The sequence below is a fragment of the Chaetura pelagica genome, unplaced genomic scaffold, assembly GCF_000747805.2.
Source record: "Chaetura pelagica isolate M959 unplaced genomic scaffold, ChaPel_1.0 scaffold1222, whole genome shotgun sequence".
Taxonomy (NCBI): Eukaryota; Metazoa; Chordata; class Aves; order Apodiformes; family Apodidae; genus Chaetura; species Chaetura pelagica.
In genome coordinates, this window is record NW_009952494.1 from 315,442 (window position 1) to 334,960 (window position 19,519).

Sequence of the window (19,519 nt, forward strand, 5' to 3'; positions counted from 1 at the left end):
AGGCGCGGGGACCCCCGCAATCCAAAGTGGGGGGCTCCAGAGACTCACTCCTAGAAATGAGCACATCGGGTGTGGGCCGGTCTCAAAAACAGGGCGCCGGGGCTTACTCCAAGTCCTACACGCTGGTGTAGGGCGGCAGCAGAGCCCGCCCGCCACGGACGCCGCTCATTTCCCCCCCACCCCCTGCCATTTTTATTTAATTAACAAACTTGTACATAATGGACTCTTTTGTATAAATGAAGCTATTTTCTTCTTCTCCGAACAGAAAAAGAAACCAGGGCACAAAGAATTTGATGTTACAGATTTAAAAATATAATATATATGTAAACATATATATATTTCACATCATTTTGGAAGGGGCACAAGGAAAGACTCAGCGACTTGTTTTGTTTTTTTTTTCTCCCTGATCTTGTTGGTGGTTTTGAAAAGGAATCCGAGACATTGCATGCTGTTTTACTGTTCTGAAAACAACAGGAGTTGCTTCAATTTGCAAATGCTTATGTGTTAATACCTTTTTCTATGAAAAAAAACCCAGCGCTGTGTGCAATAAAGGTTATGTTTATAAAGGGGTGTTGTTAAGCGAGCCGGGCAGCAGCTCCTGCAGACCCTCCTGGGAGGATGGGGAGGGACAGCCTGGGACAGCCCCAGTCCGTCCCAGAGTCCAGCACCTGCTGCAGCAGACCCCAGGACACACAGGGCTAGCAATCCAGGGCCTTCCTTACCTGTGCTCCTGCCCCACGGAGACAAAAATATCCAAGGCTGTTATTGACATCTAGTTAGTTACTCAAACTTGAATTTCACCTTCCAGAGGAGGTTCTGGTGCCATTTAAGGTCTAAGTAACTAACCACACGTTTATTTCATTATTATTGCCTGTAATTTCTAAGGTAACCTTTTCATCACCATCCATGCTTGCTACCCACCAGCTCCATCTATTCATTCCTAGATTTAGGTGTTTTTTGTAAATGTACAACCCAAACAATATGCAAATGCAGGTTTCTAGTGACACTAGCTGCCATTTCCATGTCCAGCTTGCAGTTCCCTTACCTGCTTGCCTTGTCACACTGCTCAGCTGATCCTCCATTGCCATCTGGTTGTAACTCTTAAACCCAGCAGAGCTGAAAGTGCCTTGGCAACAGCCTGGCAGCCATCCATGCCTGAGGCTCAGGAAACAAGCTGCTATAGCAATTCCTTGTGTCCATTTTTTCATCAGTTTGGGAGACAATTCTGGTCACACTCGGAGCCATCTCCTGGCCCAGGGCATCCCAGGTGGAGAGGACACACTTCCTGCACAGGCCATGGGAAAGGCATCAGGGATCATGCCCCAAGTGCCAGGATTGATATTTTCCATGTGTGTTTTTGCACTAGAAGCCCCACCAACACCTTACTTCCCTACAAAGCTTCTTTTTCAGCATGCTTTTGGTGAACTCAGCCATGCCAGTATGTGGCTTTTCTCTGTCTGAACTGTGGCTTGAGCAGCTCTGCCTCTGCCATGTGCTGGGCGTGGATCTGGATAACTGCATCTGGAGCATTTGGTGCACCAAGAAACCATATGAAGAGCACCGAGGCAGCCTCCATCTCAGCGTGTGGAACAGGGTTCTTCTCCAGTACTTTGGGGTTGTTTTTTTTAATATTAATCCCTTTGTGCGTTAGTTTTCTTATCCGTTCAATTTTACCAGGTTTTTGGAGAAAAAAACATGGTGAGTTTCCAGTGTAGCACACAAAGAGTGCATGGACTTTGTACAGCATTTGTACCCAGGACATGAGTGAGGCAATCAAACGCTGAAGATCCTGCCCTGCAGCTCTGAGGGAGTCTCTTTGAAGCAGAGGGAGCTTAAGCAGCTCGTCAAGGGAAAATACAGATGGGTCGTGACCCTCTTGTCAAGCCAGGGCACCCATGGGCCCACACAGCAGCAGCCACATCAATTCATCCTCAAATCAGATCCATCTTACCCTGGTTACCGTTGCCTTCAACTGAGTCAAACCAGTCCTGACCCTTCTGCCTCTCCCTGAGATCAGTGGGAGGTGTTGACAAGCAAGCTGGCATTCCTCAAGCATTTTTCTAAGGATTTCAAAAACAGTTCAGTGCACGTTAGACTTCAAAAAACATTTACACAGTACAGATGTTAAACCAAGAACCCACCACCACCTCAACGCAGCGTCCCAGCTGAGCAACCATGCAGCACCTTGGAAACACCAATCCCAGACTTAAAATAGAAAAGACAAGAAAAGACAAGTGTGTTCTCAGCTGGGAGAGTAAGAGGATTAGCAAGATAAAAAGAAGAACAGATTAACACCGATTAATACATCTTTATTGTAATTGGCTAGTACAGATTTCCTTCTAGATCTTAGCAAGAATTCTCCACCCTCCCTTCCCCAGCACTTACCAGCCCTGGCTTTGTGTAGTTTAAGATGCTCCAAGTTTCCAGCTGGCAGCCACAGGACCCCAGCATCCCCCTGTTCCCAGTGTGCCCACTGGCCCTCACCACAGTGGCCTGGTAACCAACCAGGAGTTGGAGGAAGGTTCAAGGTCCAAGCCACACTGGCCAAACTCTGCCCTCAACAGCAAATGGGCCAAAAACCCCATTGGGCTCAGAAATCCAAAGAGAAATCCACCCCTCTCTGCTCACAGCAAACTTCCTGGAATAATCACCCAAGGGAAGTGGTGGATTCCCCTATACTGGACAGTTTTAAGACTCAGCTTGACAGGGAGCCACCTCATTTGAACTATATTATTACCTAAAAACGTTGGACCAGATGATCCTTGAGGTCCCTTCCAACCTGGCATTCTATGATTCTATTATATGATTCCTCCCATTTCTCCACTGGCCCTTACTTGAGCTTGGGGCTTTAATGTTCTCTCTTCCTCAACAACTCCACATGCTCCAAAAGTCTGCACTGGGAAAGTGATGCTAAAACCCAGGACAACCTTGGGGTGCTGCCCCCACCAGCCTGGGAGCAGTTAGGCTTTGCTGGCCCAAGGGACAGAACAGGGTGGCTGGGTGACAGTGGGCACTGAACCCAGGGCTGTCTGTAGAAGGAGCTTGACTCATCAAGACAGGCCCAGTCAGCACAGGGTCAGCACCTTGCTCACTCCCAGCACCACCAGCAGAGGATCTACAGCTGCACATGTGCCAGGAGCACACAGCAGGGAGCAGGAGCACAGTCACCACGGCCACAAAGCCAGGAAAGACAGGAGGGAGGGACAGTGCAGGACATGGGTGGCCGAGGCATCTACTTCTCCTCCTTCTGCTGCTGGTATCTCCTGAAGTGGTTCTGGATGGTGAGGGCTGCCTTCTCAGAAGCATCACTGAAGAACCTGCCCTCGCTGCTGGCCTCAGGGCTCAGGCTGCCTGGGATGAGAACAAAGCATCGCAGTGAGCTCAGCCCTGAACAGACTCCACAAGCAGGACAGGGCTCTGATCACCTCCCGGGGGTCAGCCCGGCCCCCGTGCACCCCAGGGTCCCTGAAGAGAGCCCACAGATGGGAGAGCTTCACACCCTTACAGAGGTGGAAGAGGCTGGAGAGGCCACGGCATGAAACCATGACTCTGCCAGCTCACAGGGAGCATCTCCAGGGCAGAGGGAGCTGGAGCAGGAGGCACAGGAAGCCCAGCCCCCCTGGCACTGCTGAGCCCTCTGTTTACACAGCTTTCCTCCCCAAAGGCCTCAGCTTCCCCCACGTTTAATCACCAAGTATGATACTCACTTACTTTCACGCACACAAATAAGATTAGAAAGAAGCCCGGCACTGCACAGCAATAAAGCTCTCACACTGACAAATGGGATCCTTCCCCACCCCAACCTTAATGTGGCATTAGGGAAGTATTGTGAAATTCAACAGGAGCTGAATCAAAGCACTCAGCAGTGCTCCTGTAAGCGACTGTGTCACTGCTAAGCACCCCCTGAGCAGCCATCAGAAATCCTGGTGCCAGATGCTGCTGGATAAACTCACCACTGTCACCTGAACCTATTTTTATTCACATCCTAAAAGAAACTGCAAACTCAAAAGATACACACGAAGAGTCCAGGCTGGGAACCAGCTCCCTCCTGCCCTGTTCACAAGACACATGGTGAGCCATAAATCCTGCCCACCATGAAAATCCAACAGGAAGGCTGAGGAGCCACTGGGACACACACTGGGGGGTGTTTGCACCCTGGCTGCTGTGCCCTGGTTGGCAGCACCCAGCCCCATCCCCCCACCCCCGTCATCCGATTGCCACCCTGAAAATAGAAGCACCCAAATCCTCTTTGCTGAGTGCTTGACTTCAGCTGAGGGGCAGAGTCTGGGAGACAAGAGTGAGGCAGAAACAGAGGTGAATCTACAAGTTCCCGAATTCTGCCAGGTCAAGGAGAAGGGGCAGCAGGGCTGGTTTAGGGGACAGGTACCCCAGGGATTCAGTGGGGCAGATTTTGTGGCAAGAGGGAAGGAGGGATCTGCACACACACAAACATACTGTTGTTCAACCATACAACACTGGGCCCTTCACTTGGTGATGTTCCATGTTTTAAGGAGCACCTCTCCATCCAGACCAGCTCCCATGCCCTCCCATGGCAGCAGGAGGGACACCCTCTGCAGGGGGGGCATTGACTAGCAGAGCCTGCCTCCCTGCTCCACACTCACCTTTCTCTTCAGAAATCGAGTAGACGCTGTTGTGCCGAGAGCTTCTGCCTCTCTAGAAAGGTAGAGAACAAAAATACAACACAGTTTGTTCTGTATCAGGCCGAGGCAGTGAGAACAGTTCCTTTGGGAAGCTCCAAAAGGTACAAGGCCAGTCTCACAAGCTTTATACTGTCCACTTTTCCCTTTGGGAAACTTTCAAATGCTTCCTGTTGTCCCCTTACAAAGCACTGATCAATTCATTTGCATTTGTGAGAAGTCCTCCAAGGAGAAGCAGAAAAGAGCTTTGTATCAGAAATCAGATCTGGGAGATGTGCTGGTAGCATCTTTGAGATCTATTGGCCACTTACTGAGTTTATTTCTTCTACAGCACCTGGGATGTCAGGTCTACTAGGGGACATTTTCATTCCTAAAAAATAGGCTTCAGTGGACCTACAAATACTTTTCCTATATTTTCCAGCTTATCCTGCCTCCTGGCATTACCCTGTTTTCAGTCAAGGGAAAGACACCAACCTGCCCCCTTGCCCAAGCCCTCTGCTCTGAGCAGCCAGTTTGGGCACAGTGCTGCCCCCTGCCCTGCCCCCTGCCCCCCAGGACCCTCACCTCGCTGTCCCGGCTGCTGCGGCGGCTCTGGCTCACACACTGGATCTGCCAGGGCAGGGGCTGGTACACCAGGTATGGCAGGGGCTCCTCGTGGAACAGGCGGCTCCCAAACTGGACACAAAGGATTTGCAGCAGGTAAGAGGACAGGAGAGAAGCAGAAGCAACAGAAAGACCTGCTCCTCCACATGCATCCCCAGTGATCCCAACCCATGGCCAGTTCCACTTTCTTTCCTCTGCCCAATGAATAGAAGTTCTAGACAGAGGGGTTTTCCTTTCTTCCCAACCCAAAGAGCTCCAAAACTCAGTGTCCACACTGGCAGCACTTTCTCACCAGACTGGGAAGCCCAGGCACCTGCACTTGCTTCCTGCAGGCAGAGGCACAACAAGGAGCTGCACCCTGCCAGGCCTTGATACACCTGCTAATGCTACAGTGATGGAAACTCAAACGTGCCCCCAAGCCAACACCTCAGGCATCTTCCTGAGGACATGCAGCCCCACTCAGGGTCTGCTCATCACTGCAGGGGTTCAGGGCACAGTCACAGCTGCACTGGTGCAGGAGCTGGGCATCCCCAGCCCACAAAAACAGCCAAACCCACATTCCCCACTGCTCACTACCCTCCCTAGTAAGATAACCCACACACTCCTAGAAATAAAATGGAAAGCAATAAATCCTCCCTGCTGCCAGGCCAGCCCAGACTCACCTGTCGAAACGCTCTCACCACAAAGAACAGTGCTGTCATCAGGCTGGCCAGCATGGCTGGGGCTCCACGGGGCTCTGTCCTGGGAAGTCACAGCTCTGGGAGCAAAGCACGGAGTCTCTGCACAGCTGGGGACTGAAATGTCCCTTCTTTGGCAGGCAGAGGCCAAACCCCCTAATGAGCTTATGGCTGGTGTTCATCTTGGCAGAGTAATCGTGCACTGTCCTTTTGCTCTTCTAATCGCTGAGTTTCTCCAACATACACTGTTCTGACATTCCAGGAAAAGCAAATCCTCTTCTCCACGTATGTACACACTCAGGGCAGTGCACAGACGTGCAAAGACAGCCCAGCCCCACGAGCCAGGGCAGAGCTCCCCTGCTCGGGGCTGCAGCTCAGCAGGACTCAGGCAGAGCCTCCCACACCCAGCAGGCACCTGCAGCTCAGAGAGGACTTGGCTTTCTCAGAGCCACCCTCGGCTCTTTGCCCAGCAGCTGCCTCAGGAGTGGGGTAAGGGATCTGTCCCCAGAGGTGCCTACATGGCAGCTACCTGGGCAGCATGTGTTGCCATCAAAGACCTCCCTTCTCCAATAGTTTTGCATCCCAGCTCTCCAGAGGGCAAAGACATACAAGTGCAGATTGTGCACAGCAGGAACTGGGGGTGCTCAAGGCTTGGCAGTGGTTTTGTTTTGTTTTTAAGGATGTGTCTCTAACAATCAGGCTTCAATTCTGCACAGCCAGCTGATCCACATGCTGTTCTTCCTGTGCCTCATTAGTCCTCCAGCTCTCCTCTCTGCCCAGTGTGTAGAGGAATCACACTCCTTCCTCTCCAGCCCTCCCTGCACTAGCAGAGCACAACCATGGCATCCCAGCCCCTGCACGTGTCCGTGTGCCTCACACACCCTCCAACCACCTTTGGCTTTTCTGCTTTGCCAGTAGCTCCAAACACATCACGGTCACCTGGCATCCCCACATCTAACCTAACAAAGCAGCGTGCAAGACAATCCAAGCTGGCAACATCAGGGCAGGTGTTGAACACCCCCTCTGCTCACCACCCCCTTCACTGGCCTCGTTACCCATCTGCAGCCTCCCAGCAGGGTGTCCCCAGCCAGGACACACGAGGTGGGTGATTCTGTGGATGCCCAGTTTGGGGAGAGGCAGCCAGTGCTGCAGTGCTCCAACACAAGTTCCAACAAACTGAGTCTCCCAGGACAGACTGCCTGAAAGGGAAAAATCCCAAAGGAGCAAACATTCATAGCTGGGAAGGGCTGCTCTGGGTGTCCCAGGACTGCTGGAGGGAGGTGACAAGGGGGAAGGAAGGCACAGGAAGGGCACATCTCCAAACCTGCGTGATTCCTGGGTGAGCCTTGTCTGTGGCCACTCCAGCAGGACCCCAGTGGACACTCTGTGCCCAAATCCACCACTGTTCCCAAATACACAAAGGAATCAGGAGCAGCAGCTGATCTACACAGTTAGTGCCCATTTTAACACAGCCCAAGTTGCCAGAGAACAGCTCCAGAGCTAAGCACTGCTCCTGTGCACCCCAGATCTCCCCATATCTCAGGGAGAATTCCCCACTGCTCCAGCAGGGACCCCAGCACCTTTGCCCACCCCACAGGCTCCCAGCTGAGCCAGTCTTGGGCTGCTCTTGCACAGCTCCTGCACCAACCTTGACAAAGCTCTGGAGCGAGACAGCCACTGTAGGAGCCTGGATGACAGGTTTATGAAAGGGCAGGATATGAGCCCGTGAAAAGCTGTCCTGCTGGCTGAGAGCCCCATGAGGAATTGCTTTTGTAGTTTGGTCTTTTAGCTTCCTCTCTGCCCCTGCATTTTATACCCTGACCAGGTACTTAATTGAATAATGGCCATAAAGCCACAGCAAGCTCAAGTGGTCTTGGAAATTGCCAGAAATTACCTTGACAAGACAAAGCATGAAACAGCCCAGAGACAAGAGAGGGGAAGATGTGAAAGGTAAGTTCAAGCTGGATCTCCAGGGCCACAACAGAACATCTCCACAAGAAAAACACAGAGCTACAGGCATCACCATCATACAAAACAAGCTCATGTTCATTTAATTTGCATACAAAACCAGATACAGCCACTGCCACAAGTTTCAACAGGAAAAAGAAACATGTTTCAAACCAAGTTATTGCTACAAAAAGAGGCATTTCTCCACACTAGCAATAAACACTTCTTTGGACACACAGCCTGGACTCAGCACCATGGCTGTGGGCACAGCCCCCCCCTGCAACAGCACAGACCCTCAGGGTCCCTCCTCAAACAGCCACCTGGAAGGGCTGTCACAGCTCCCACCAACAGCCAGGAAACTAAAACCAAGACCCCTGCAGACAGGGATTAACTGCAATCCTACAGCAAACAGGAAACCTGCACTGTGATCCATCCCTTCCTGCATCCTACTCCTCCAGGCTGTTCCCTGGGGCACCTCAGCTCTCTCCCCTCAGCCAGAGCCATGAGAACCAGCCAGAATTTCCTCATCAGGGACACCAGTGGCAGTGCCTGCAGAAGGAACCTTGTTAGCAAGCAGAAGGTGGGAGAACATGGCCCTGACTGGGGGATCAAGCTGGCCTAGGACAAAGGCTGGCCAAGTAATGAAAAGTGTTCTAAGAAAGTCAGAAAAAAAACCACCAAAAAAAACATAGGTAAACATTAAACATTCTTTAGAGTTTAAAAATCTTGTTCATCAAAAATATATTTCTGTTTGCATGTAAACATCCCCCGGGTGCTCTCACAGTGTGAGCTTCTGGGGTGTGGTGCCAGCCCCCAGGATGTGGTGCCAGCCCCCAGGATGTGGTGCCAGCCCCCCAGGACACGGTGCCAGCCCCCAGGATGTGGTGCCAGCCCCCAGGACATGGTGCCAGCACCCGGTGTGTGCAGCAGGAGGAGGCTCTGCTTTCCTCTGCCACATGTCAGCAGCACAGCCAGGAACACCAACAGCAGGGGGGGGCAGAGCAGCCCCCCAACACCCTCCCTGCACCAGCCGTCTCCAGAGAGAGCGGCTTTGAAGCTGTTTTCTTACAGATGGGATCTCTTGAAATGCAGACTTTCTGCATCAGACAAAGTGGCAAATGGTTCAGCGTTTTTAAAAGCATAAAATATTTAAAGTCAGCTTGGAGGAAATACTGACAAAGACAATCAAATCCCACACTTCCCACTCAGCAGCACGGAAGCCCGATGGGTCCCTGCTGGGCAGAGCAGCACCATCTGCCCCCTCCCAGCTCCCTTCTGGATGAGCCCCTCCCCAGGAGCCCCACTGCAGCCCCCCGGGGAGCCAAGCAGCAGCTGAGGGCAGAGCTGAGTGTCCCAACCCCTCGGCTGTGTTTCCAGCCCTGAAGAGGAGCCCATTCCACGGCCCCAGAGAGGGGCTGTGCCCGGAGTCCAACCAAGCTGCTGCAGGAGCCAGCCCAGGCTCCGAGGGCTCGGGTCTGCCCCCCAGTGTGTGGAAGGAGACCCCAGCAGTGAGCTGGGCTCTGCTCCCTCTTCCTGGGGATGTCTCACAGGTGGGGCTTTGTCTTACAGCTGTGTTCCTCAGCAGCACCTGCACCAGCATCACCACCCCCAGCCCTCAGCACCCCTGCTCCCTGCTGCCACCAGGGCATATGTACAGAGCAGGGAGCACTTTTCCAGAACACCCATCATGAAAAGCCATCGCTGGTTCAGCTCTTATGGCTTTGACCCCAAAAGAGGGGAATGTTCCCCAAGAGTCAGAACTTGTCCCCCACTCTAGAAAGGGACAATTGTACAGCACCAACCATCCTCTGGACACTTCTACACCAACAACTCTCTGCCAGGACAACTGTACATGGATCAGCAGATGATCCTCATCCTGTACCTTGGAACAGAACCCTGTTCAGCTCGGTGAACTCACCCTTCAGGAACAGGCAGCTCTGCTCAGCCAGCCCCCGGTCTCACAGTGTGAGCTTCTGGGGTGTGGTGCCAGCCCCCAGGATGTGGTGCCAGCCCCCAGGATGTGGTGCCAGCCCCCCAGGACACGGTGCCAGCCCCCAGGACATGGTGCCAGCACCCGGTGTGTGCAGCAGGAGGAGGCTCTGCTTTCCTCTGCCACATGTCAGCAGCACAGCCAGGAACACCAACAGCAGGGGGGTGCAGAGCAGCCCCCCAACACCCTCCCTGCACCAGCCGTCTCCAGAGAGAGCGGCTTTGAAGCTGTTTTCTCACAGATGGGATCTCTTGAAATGCAGTCTTTCTGCATCAGACAAAGTGGCAAATGGTTCAGCGTTTTTAAAAGCATAAAATATTTAAAGTCAGCTTGGAGGAAATACTGACAAAGACAATCAAATCCCACACTTCCCACTCAGCAGCACGGAAGCCCGATGGGTCCCTGCTGGGCAGAGCAGCACCATCTGCCCCCTCCCAGCTCCCTTCTGGATGAGCCCCTCCCCAGGAGCCCCACTGCAGCCCCCCGGGGAGCCAAGCAGCAGCTGAGGGCAGAGCTGAGTGTCCCAACCCCTCGGCTGTGTTTCCAGCCCTGAAGAGGAGCCCATTCCACGGCCCCAGAGAGGGGCTGTGCCCGGAGTCCAACCAAGCTGCTGCAGGAGCCAGCCCAGGCTCCCAGGGCTGGGGTCTGCCCCCCAGTGTGTGGAAGGAGACCCCAGCAGTGAGCTGGGCTCTGCTCCCTCTTCCTGGGGATGTCTCACAGGTGGGGCTTTGTCTCACAGCTGTGTTCCTCAGCAGCACCTGCACCAGCATCACCACCCCCAGCCCTCAGCACCCCTGCTCCCTGCTGCCACCAGGGCATATGTACAGAGCAGGGAGCACTTTTCCAGAACACCCATCATGAAAAGCCATCGCTGGTTCAGCTCTTATGGCTTTGACCCCAAAAGAGGGGAATGTTCCCCAAGAGTCAGAACTTGTCCCCCACTCTAGAAAGGGACAATTGTACAGCACCAACCATCCTCTGGACACTTCTACACCAACAACTCTCTGCCAGGACAACTGTACATGGATCAGCAGATGATCCTCATCCTGTACCTTGGAACAGAACCCTGTTCAGCTCGGTGAACTCACCCTTCAGGAACAGGCAGCTCTGCTCACAGGGCTCTGATTTCTTCAGGGAAACTGAGTATATCCACAGGAGTGTATGAGTCACACCATTTGTAACATGAAAAATTAATGATGAGACAAAGGCAACTCAATCAAACATGAGATATTTTCTAAAAGTAACGTTAAACAAATGCAATTAAAAAAATCAAAACACAGCTTTTAAAAGTGATGTTCAGGGCTGTGACCTCAAACAAGCTGTTCATAATACACTCAACTGAGTCACTTCTATCTGATGGTTCATTTTCCATGCTACAGATGGTGTGCCTGGCACACCTGGACCCCGTGTGCACACCCATTCCTGGCAGAGAGCAGAGCTGCTGCTCCCTGGGGTCTGCTCACAGAGCTGAGCACAGCCCTGTTCCAAGGTGCTGAACCAACACCCTCTGCCAACCCCTGTGCAGTTATCCTGCTGGAGAGTCCAGTGTGTAAGTGTCCAGCAGAGAGCTGGTGGCATTCAGCAGGCCAGCAGCAAGTTGACTGTGGCAAACAGTTGTCCCAGACCCTCCCACTCTGTCCCCAGGCTCCACAGACATTCCACTGCTTGTCCTCCCCTACTCACACCCATGTCAGAGGCCGTGACTTGTCCCACCTGCAATTGAGCATTTGCTGGGCATCAGCACAGGCTCATTTCCTGGCACATTTCCTCTAGCAAAGTCTCAGCTGGATTCACGTTCTCCCCCTTGACCAGTTACTCAAAGTCCTCCATGATTCACAGCTCTGGCTCACAATTGCTAGAATACTAATGAGAGAACTGTTGATTTATTGCAGCCCTGATATTTCACCACTGGATTAAACAGTCTATAAAGTATATTTGGACACATTTCAGGATTAGAAGAATCCACCTGGGAAGTTCACTCCCTCCTTCCCCTGCTCCCTTGTAAAGAGACTTTCTTTCAAGGGCACAGCAAAGACACAGTGGAGACACAGGGGCACAGCTGGAGCCCAGGGTGGGAGCAAGCAGAGCACGAGGTGCCCAGACACCAGAGCCCAGTCCCACCTCTCAGTAATGGTAGACTTTAATTTGCCTGTTTTCATCCAGTCCTAGCTGAAGGAGGCTGGGGCTGCGGGCAGTGGTCTTCTCTGGACCTGGGAACAGAGGTCTGGCAGGTGGGTGAAGGAAAAGCCTGGCTCACAGGAGGGATCGGCAGGCAGGAGCCTGGCAGACAGGACAGGTACAGGGCAGGAGCCCTCCTGGCACACACACTGTGTTTATCCTGCTGCATCCAACTCCAGTGGAATTACAGGGGGATTAGGGAATCCAAAGGAGCACCGTGTGCTGTCAGAGCAGCAACCCTGAGGGATTTGCTGCTAATACCAGTGTACACTGCAAGGAGATCCCGACAGCAACATAATGCTGTTACACCACCAGCCTAGAAATATCCCCACAAACAGTGCTGTGAGCTCTCACTCACTGCATCCAACTGCAGACCCAGGCTGAAAGAACAGCTTGGCCAGGAGCCCCAGCCCTCCTTGCCCAGCCATGTGCTGCCCCACATGCTTCCCTGCCACCTCCTCCCTTCTGTGCTGTTTGGTTAATTTTTGTAAAACTCTCCCATCGGCAGCTGCAGCTGCTGTGTGTCGTGGCAGAGCAGCAGCACTACAGAGCATCACAGCACAACTAAAGAGAGGGAAGAGACTTTCTCAGTCAAGTACAGCTCAAAGAAGAGCAAGCAGGTCACTCATACTCTAACTGCTAAACACTACTTTCCTTTGTGGAACTGGACACTGAAGGAGAGGCTGAGGCTTCGCAACTGCTGTTCAGTGCTGTAGTGCTCCTGACTCACTCACCTCCTGCTGTCTCCTTCTACCTGCTGCAGGCAGCTGGAGTGCCATTAAAGACCAGACTCAGGCAAAGGATACACTTGTGAATCCCTCTTGAAGTCTTCTAGCCATTTCTTGTTGCTCTCAATCATTCCTTGAATATTCATCTTGTCTGAGTCCCGACTCCAGAACTGGGAGTGCTGGAACTGCCGTATTTGCTCTCTATTGCATGAGAGAGAGACAGTGCAAGTGGGAAAGAAAGGACCAGGCAGAGATGGAGAGGACAAATTAAATGCTTGGCTGCCTCAGAAAGAGCCATGGCTAACAACAAAGCAACCTCCTCTTGGCTCCAAGTTCTCTGCCCAACCACATCCCAGATAAAAGCTGCAGCAGCCGCCACCACGAGGCTGCTGGTTTTGTCTGTGCAGCATCAGGAAGGTCTGGGTGGCAGCCCTGGCTCCATCACCCCCCAGCACTGCTCACAGCAGAGCCATGGGGCACACAAAACCTTGGACCCTGGTCCTGGCATGAAGGTTCTCAGCACAGCTACCAGGGCAGCTTCAAAAGGCAGTGCTTGTGTCTAACTTGTCTGCTTAATAATACCCAACTTCTAATTCTGTTACTTCCTTGTTACATGAAATGTGACCTACAAATCATTCCAGAGAAACAAAAGCAAGGAAAGAGCAGCAAAACCACAATGAAACAACTCCAGGAAAAACACCCTTACCCTGCAGGTACATATCCCAGCTTGTTGTCCAGAGGCTTGGAATTCCCACTGAGTGTTGGGAGCCCACCTGGAAAACAGACATTAAATACAGACCCCCAAATCAACAGTCTTCACACCTGGGTGCATTTGCTTTCTTGTCCTACAAGACACTGTTCCTAGAAGCAGAGCCAGCAGCTGAGGACACAGGGGTGGCACGGCCACCAGGTTGGTGAGCCCTATCTGCAATGCACAGCAAAGCTGGGCTGGTCCTCCTTTGTTCCCTTTATTAACTGATTCTGGGGTGTATTTTAAAGGCTGAAGAGCTCTGGAAGCAGGATGACCCGATGAGCCACACACTGCACTTCCTGGAGCAAGGAAGCCTTTTTCTCATTCTTTATCCCATTAACACCAGCAGGTCTGGCCTTCCCAGCATTGGAAGGGTGAGCTGGTGACAAGTTGCAAGGCTGTGAAATGAAGAGCCCTGGGCAAGCAGATGGATCAGAGACAGACTCACTGGGGAAATACTTGCGCCACTTCTCAGCCAGGATGGCATCCACTGCCTGCCCAGCTGCACAGGCCTGGCTGGAGCTCAGCCCAGGGCTCCAGGCCCACGGCTCCTCCAGAGACCCTCTTGTGAGGGGTCCCAGGGAGCCACCTGCCCCCAGGCCTGCCAAGGAGGTGTAGGTGGACAGAGGGACACCACGATGGGGCGTTGAGGTGAGGAGTGGAGACTGGTGACTGTTCAGAGAGTCCAAGATGCCAAGGACCCCGTTCAGCTCACTGGTGATGTGCTGCAGAGAGGATTTCAAGTACTGGACCTTGTCTGGCTGTGGGACAGGCCGTACATCAGCTCTCAAATCAACTGGCAGAAGAGAGAGGGGAAAAAAGGGATCACTGGGAAGGCAAAGGAGATGCTGTCTCCCCAGCAGAACATGCACTTCCCACCATGTTATGCTCCAAGCTCAGCTAAGGGATCAGGGAAAGGGAATGGCTCAAACCAGGACCGTGGGAAATAAGTTTCCCAAATCAAGTGTCCATACAGAGCAGTCCCAGTCACGGGCAGCAGACCTGCCTCAGACAGCAACAAACACAAGTGACAACAACAGAGGTAAAACAGAGGTACAGCAGAGGGGCAGGAGGGAAACAACAAGGTCTTTTATCACACAAGGGGCACAGCCTCTCCAGGCACTCACGTTTAGGCTGATTTAAACTGGATGAGCTGTTTGTGTCCTCAGAGCTGCTGAGATCAAAGTGAGGGGTCCCAGGGAGCCACCTGCCCCCAGGCCTGCCAAGGAGGTGTAGGTGGACAGAGGGACACCACGATGGGGCGTTGAGGTGAGGAGTGGAGACTGGTGACTGTTCAGAGAGTCCAAGATGCCAAGGACCCCGTTCAGCTCACTGGTGATGTGCTGCAGAGAGGATTTCAAGTACTGGACCTTGTCTGGCTGTGGGACAGGCCGTACATCAGCTCTCAAATCAACTGGCAGAAGAGAGAGGGGAAAAAAGGGATCACTGGGAAGGCAAAGGAGATGCTGTCTCCCCAGCAGAACATGCACTTCCCACCATGTTATGCTCCAAGCTCAGCTAAGGGATCAGGGAAAGGGAATGGCTCAAACCAGGACCGTGGGAAATAAGTTTCCCAAATCAAGTGTCCATACAGAGCAGTCCCAGTCACGGGCAGCAGACCTGCCTCAGACAGCAACAAACACAAGTGACAACAACAGAGGTAAAACAGAGGTACAGCAGAGGGGCAGGAGGGAAACAACAAGGTCTTTTATCACACAAGGGGCACAGCCTCTCCAGGCACTCACGTTTAGGCTGATTTAAACTGGATGAGCTGTTTGTGTCCTCAGAGCTGCTGAGATCAAAAGTCACCATCTTCCTGCACCCAGCACTCTTCAGCGTGTCTTCATCTGAAAGCTGGGCAAAAGAAGGTGATAGCTGTGTCAACAGGCCCTTCCAGGCAGAAGTCAGGATGTTTGGAGCTGCAAATAAGCCTCAGAACTCTTGCATGGGCTGGGCTCTCTGTGCACCAAGAACAAGAGCTTGCCCAAAGGTCTCGTGCACTGGCATCTGCTGCTGCCCTGCCTGAGGCCACACGATCGTGGGCAGAGCCAGATTCCCAGGCTTGCCTTGCTTAGGAAGCAGGTTCCATCCCAGCACACACGGGCTGACCTGCCCTGGTTTTCTCTACGCTCAAATCATGTGGCTTTTTCCAGCTGCTTTCTGTACCCACACACTTAACTGTGACTCTAAGTGTCTCAGGCAGAGGGAAGGCACAGTATTTGCCATCTTGACCAAGATACAGACAGTCAATAAAACATCTAACAAGACATCTAACCATCCTGGTGTGAGGTTTTACTTTACATTGTGAGCTATTCCAGCACACTGGGGTCAACATCAATTCATTTCCAATCCAAACAAGCTTGTCAAGCCTTCACCCAGCAGGTTTTCTCCACCTAAGTCCATCCCCACCACCAGCAGCTCTGCCAGGCAAGTTGCCACTGTGGGAGAACATCTCCACCCAACCCCAGCCCAGCTTCTCCTGTAACCTGCAGACCCAGCAAGTCATGGGGGTCTCACAGCCCAATTCAGCTCATCAGTCTCCCCCACCCTCTGGCCAGCCTTCTCTTCTCCCATTCCCAGCCTGACACACCACTCTGCTCCCAGAGATGGTATTTCTAAAATCCAGGTCCACTGCCAAGCATATCTTTGACCACCAGCTAAGCAGCCCTCACCAGGACAAAAGCCCTGCAGAGCCTCCAGCCCTGAGGAGGCCACAGGCTGTGGTCAGGAGTGTCTGGGCAGGCACAGGTTACCTCCTCCAGCAGTGAGGACTCCAGCTGGCTCAGCTTCTCCTCTTTCCTCTTCAGCAGCACCTGTCCCTTCCGCATAGCCGACTTCATCTCGTCCAACTGCTTTGCTTCCTGCAGTGGAAAATTGAACAGAAGTGACAGGAAATCATCTACGTTAGTGGCCGTGGTGGCTTTACTTGTCTCACTCCCACTCAGCATGGGAAATCAGGCTGCTGGAATAAAACTCCTCCCAAGTCCTCAAGAGCACGGAAAGTGGAGTGTACAGAGGGCAGAGCACACACTCAAAGCAAGTTCATGCCCAGGAAAAGGAGGTTTCACTGCATTTGCACTGTATTTTCACTGCATTTACACTGTATTTTCACTGTATTTTCACTGCATTTGTACTGTATTTTCACTGTTTTCCTGAACAGCTCCTGGCCTTCCTGAAGTGATCCATGGCCAACCTGAGAGGGGAAGGACCCTGACCCTCATGTTACGATAAGGAGGACACAAACAGGGCCAAATCTCTCCCGAAAACATGCAAGACCTGATTTCCAGGAGCACTGAGCAGCCACAGGTGCCTGTCACAGCAGCTGCAGCACCAGGAGCCCATCCCAGGGCTCTGGATTCCCCTGAGCAGCCCCGACGCCCAACACCCCAGCACAGGCAGCCCTGGGGGGACTCACCTCCTCCAGGTTCTGGCGCACCCCCTCCAGGAGCTGGGAGCTGTCAGGATCCTGCAGCACCTCCTGTGCCTTCTGCATGTCGTGGCGCCAGCGCTGCGTGGCCGCGCTCAGCGCCGTGTGCCGCCTCCGCATGGAGCGCGTCTGGCGCAGCAGGAACTCCTTGGCATTCTGGATGGACAGCCCTTCTGCAGAGATGTATCTCCTGACACTAGACAGAAGAGACAGGCTGTGCCATCCTGCAGGCCCCCGTGCAGCCCCCTCCCCAGGACAAGGGGTGTAAACCCAAGCCAAAATGTTTGCTTATGAAACCAAAGCAAAGGTTCCCCAGCGCGGCTGGCACGTGGACACTCACTGGTCCAGCTGGAACTCGCCGTCCTCCTGGCTGGGAGAGGGTGGGGAAGCAGGATCCCTGGATGAGTGCTGAGGAATTGAAACATTTCAGAAACTCAGAAATATGTACAGGAAACAGAACCCCAGGACTCTGTGAGAATCCAGTTAGGGGCAAAAATTCATCGCGACATCACTGTGGTGCTGCCCGGATCCACCAGGATGTTCTGTGTCACTTGTTAACAGTTACAAAGACATTTCTATCCCTGACTCAAGCCCTGCTTTTGACTCCAAGAGCACTCAAGTACCTGACACTCCTTCCCCCTCGCTAATTACAGACATCAACAAATGCTACTAAACACATTGGTGTCCCCTGGCAAAGAAAAAAGCCTCCCTGCATCTCAAATGAGTTCATAGAGAAGGAACAAACCCTGGGATTTTCAAGGGAGTTGGATGACAGGGCAGACACCTTTACAGTCTGCCTTACTCACAGCTTGAATATTTTCTCTCAGGTCCTCAATGTGGAGCTCAGCTTTCCTTCTTGGAGATTCCACACTTTCTTCTGCCTCCAGTTCTTTCAAAGTCTCCTGCTTGCTCCTGACAGCTGCCTCCTGCTCACTGCCCCAGGAAAAGGCAAGAGGCAGCACTGGATTAGACCAGGAATCTATCTGTGATGATGTCCACAGTGACCTCCAGTGTCCAGGAGGGAAAGGGCCAAGACAAGGAACCACAGAAATTGTCACGGTTGGAAAGGACCTCTAAGATCACTGTGGGGTGACTCAGACATAACCCCTGGCTGGGCCAGGAAATGTTGCTTCACACCCTTACCCAGCTCAGCTACCTTGGGAAAATCTTTTCTTCACATTCCAATGCCCCCCACCAAGCACTTCATTAAAGACAAACATTAACCTGACAAGCAGAGGCAAAGGGACAATTTTCCACAGCGAGTTATTAATAGATCTGGAAACAGAGCCCAGGAGCTCCCTGCCCTCATCATGCATTACAAGCACCCCTGGGGTTCTGAAGGGACATGGCCCAACACACAGGCAGCTCAGAGGTGCAGGAGAGGTCCAGGTGAGGTTGGAGGGGTTTCTGTCCAGGCCACAGGGGTCAGAGAGAATTTTCCACACAGATACCTGATGCGTTTCTGCAGCCTCTGGCTTCGGGTCTGCAGCAAATCCACCTGGGCCTCCAGCTCAGCCTTCTGGTCCTGCAGCTCCTCCAGAGACCTGCGCAGCTGCCGGATGGACTCCAGGAGGTTGGCATGTTCCTTCCTGTTCTCCTCCAGGCGGACTTGAGAAGCTAAGGCAGCTTCCTAAAAGAAAAACATGAAATAAATCCCTCACAGCAATTTCTCCAACAGCAAAATGAAAGCACAGCACCTACAAGGGTCCTGCTACCTGCACAGGTCACAGGAGGACCCAGAGCTACACGTGCACACACCACTCCTGGGAGAACAGGACTGTCTCCTTTTGGGAAACAGCTCAAAGCTCAGTAAACTCCCAGCAAGATCCCAGGCTGAGCCAGAGAGGGATTTTCAGACTCAGAATCAAGGAGCAACAGTTTCCTCTCTGAAATCCATAACCCCAGTGTGCTCCCTGCCCCCCCAGCAGCAGCACAGCCCCTCCCCACAGCTCAGGCACATCCCACCTAACATGTACATACATCTCTTTCCTGCTCTGTCCGTTTGTCTTCATCCAGCAGCTGCTGCCTCTTCTGTCTCAGAGACTCCTCCTGTTTACAGACAAGTAAGTTGGTGAGAGTGAGACCTGGTGAGTGTGAGAGCAACGAGACTGCCCAGCTGAGGAGCACCTGGAGCACAGGGGCCAGGTCCAAGTCCCAAGACTCAGGATTGTTGCCAGTTTTGCTTTATTCCTCCCCTCCTTTGAGTTCCCTTCCCTTTATTTGACTTCAAGTGAGAAGCTGGGAATATTTGCACTCCTGAGGAAGAGCACCCCTTCCTGCTCAGCTGTGAGTATTCAAGGCACGTGGCCATTCCTGCAGGACCTTGCTTTTGGGAAGCCTCTGGTTGCCTCCAGCATTTCTCTACGTTTTCCCTTCCTCACTCCAATCCTGCTGGGAAAGGAAGAGCTGACAGAAGCAATGTCATCTACAGCCCAGGGCACAGGCCAGGACGTGGAGGTCAGTTAGGCAAGAGCATCAGGCAGTGAGTTTTGCCAGCTCCACTGGAGCATTTGGAGTTCTTCCCTCTCCACCCTGCTGCTCAGGATGCAGAAACACTCTT

The 19,519-nt window shown here is 52.8% G+C and overlaps 2 protein-coding genes across 2 annotated transcripts in view; one reads left to right on the forward strand and one right to left on the reverse strand.

Moving 5' to 3' along the window:
* The window catches only part of DSCAML1 (Down syndrome cell adhesion molecule like 1), a 98,293-nt gene extending 98,162 nt beyond the window's left edge, over positions 1-131 (forward strand). Inside the window, 1 exon segment of the mRNA XM_010008897.1 lies at positions 3-131. Coding sequence (XP_010007199.1) covers positions 3-131 — 129 coding nt within the window.
* A 3,101-nt stretch (positions 132-3,232) lies between these two features.
* The window catches only part of CEP164 (centrosomal protein 164kDa), a 49,531-nt gene continuing 33,244 nt past the window's right edge, over positions 3,233-19,519 (reverse strand). Inside the window, 16 exon segments of the mRNA XM_010008898.1 lie at positions 3,233-3,351; positions 4,623-4,674; positions 5,223-5,333; positions 8,231-8,278; positions 8,280-8,374; positions 10,928-11,014; positions 12,840-12,982; positions 13,488-13,554; positions 13,981-14,328; positions 15,278-15,386; positions 16,286-16,393; positions 16,948-17,155; positions 17,300-17,367; positions 17,766-17,892; positions 18,411-18,589; positions 18,940-19,008. Coding sequence (XP_010007200.1) covers positions 3,233-3,351; positions 4,623-4,674; positions 5,223-5,333; positions 8,231-8,278; positions 8,280-8,374; positions 10,928-11,014; positions 12,840-12,982; positions 13,488-13,554; positions 13,981-14,328; positions 15,278-15,386; positions 16,286-16,393; positions 16,948-17,155; positions 17,300-17,367; positions 17,766-17,892; positions 18,411-18,589; positions 18,940-19,008 — 1,938 coding nt within the window.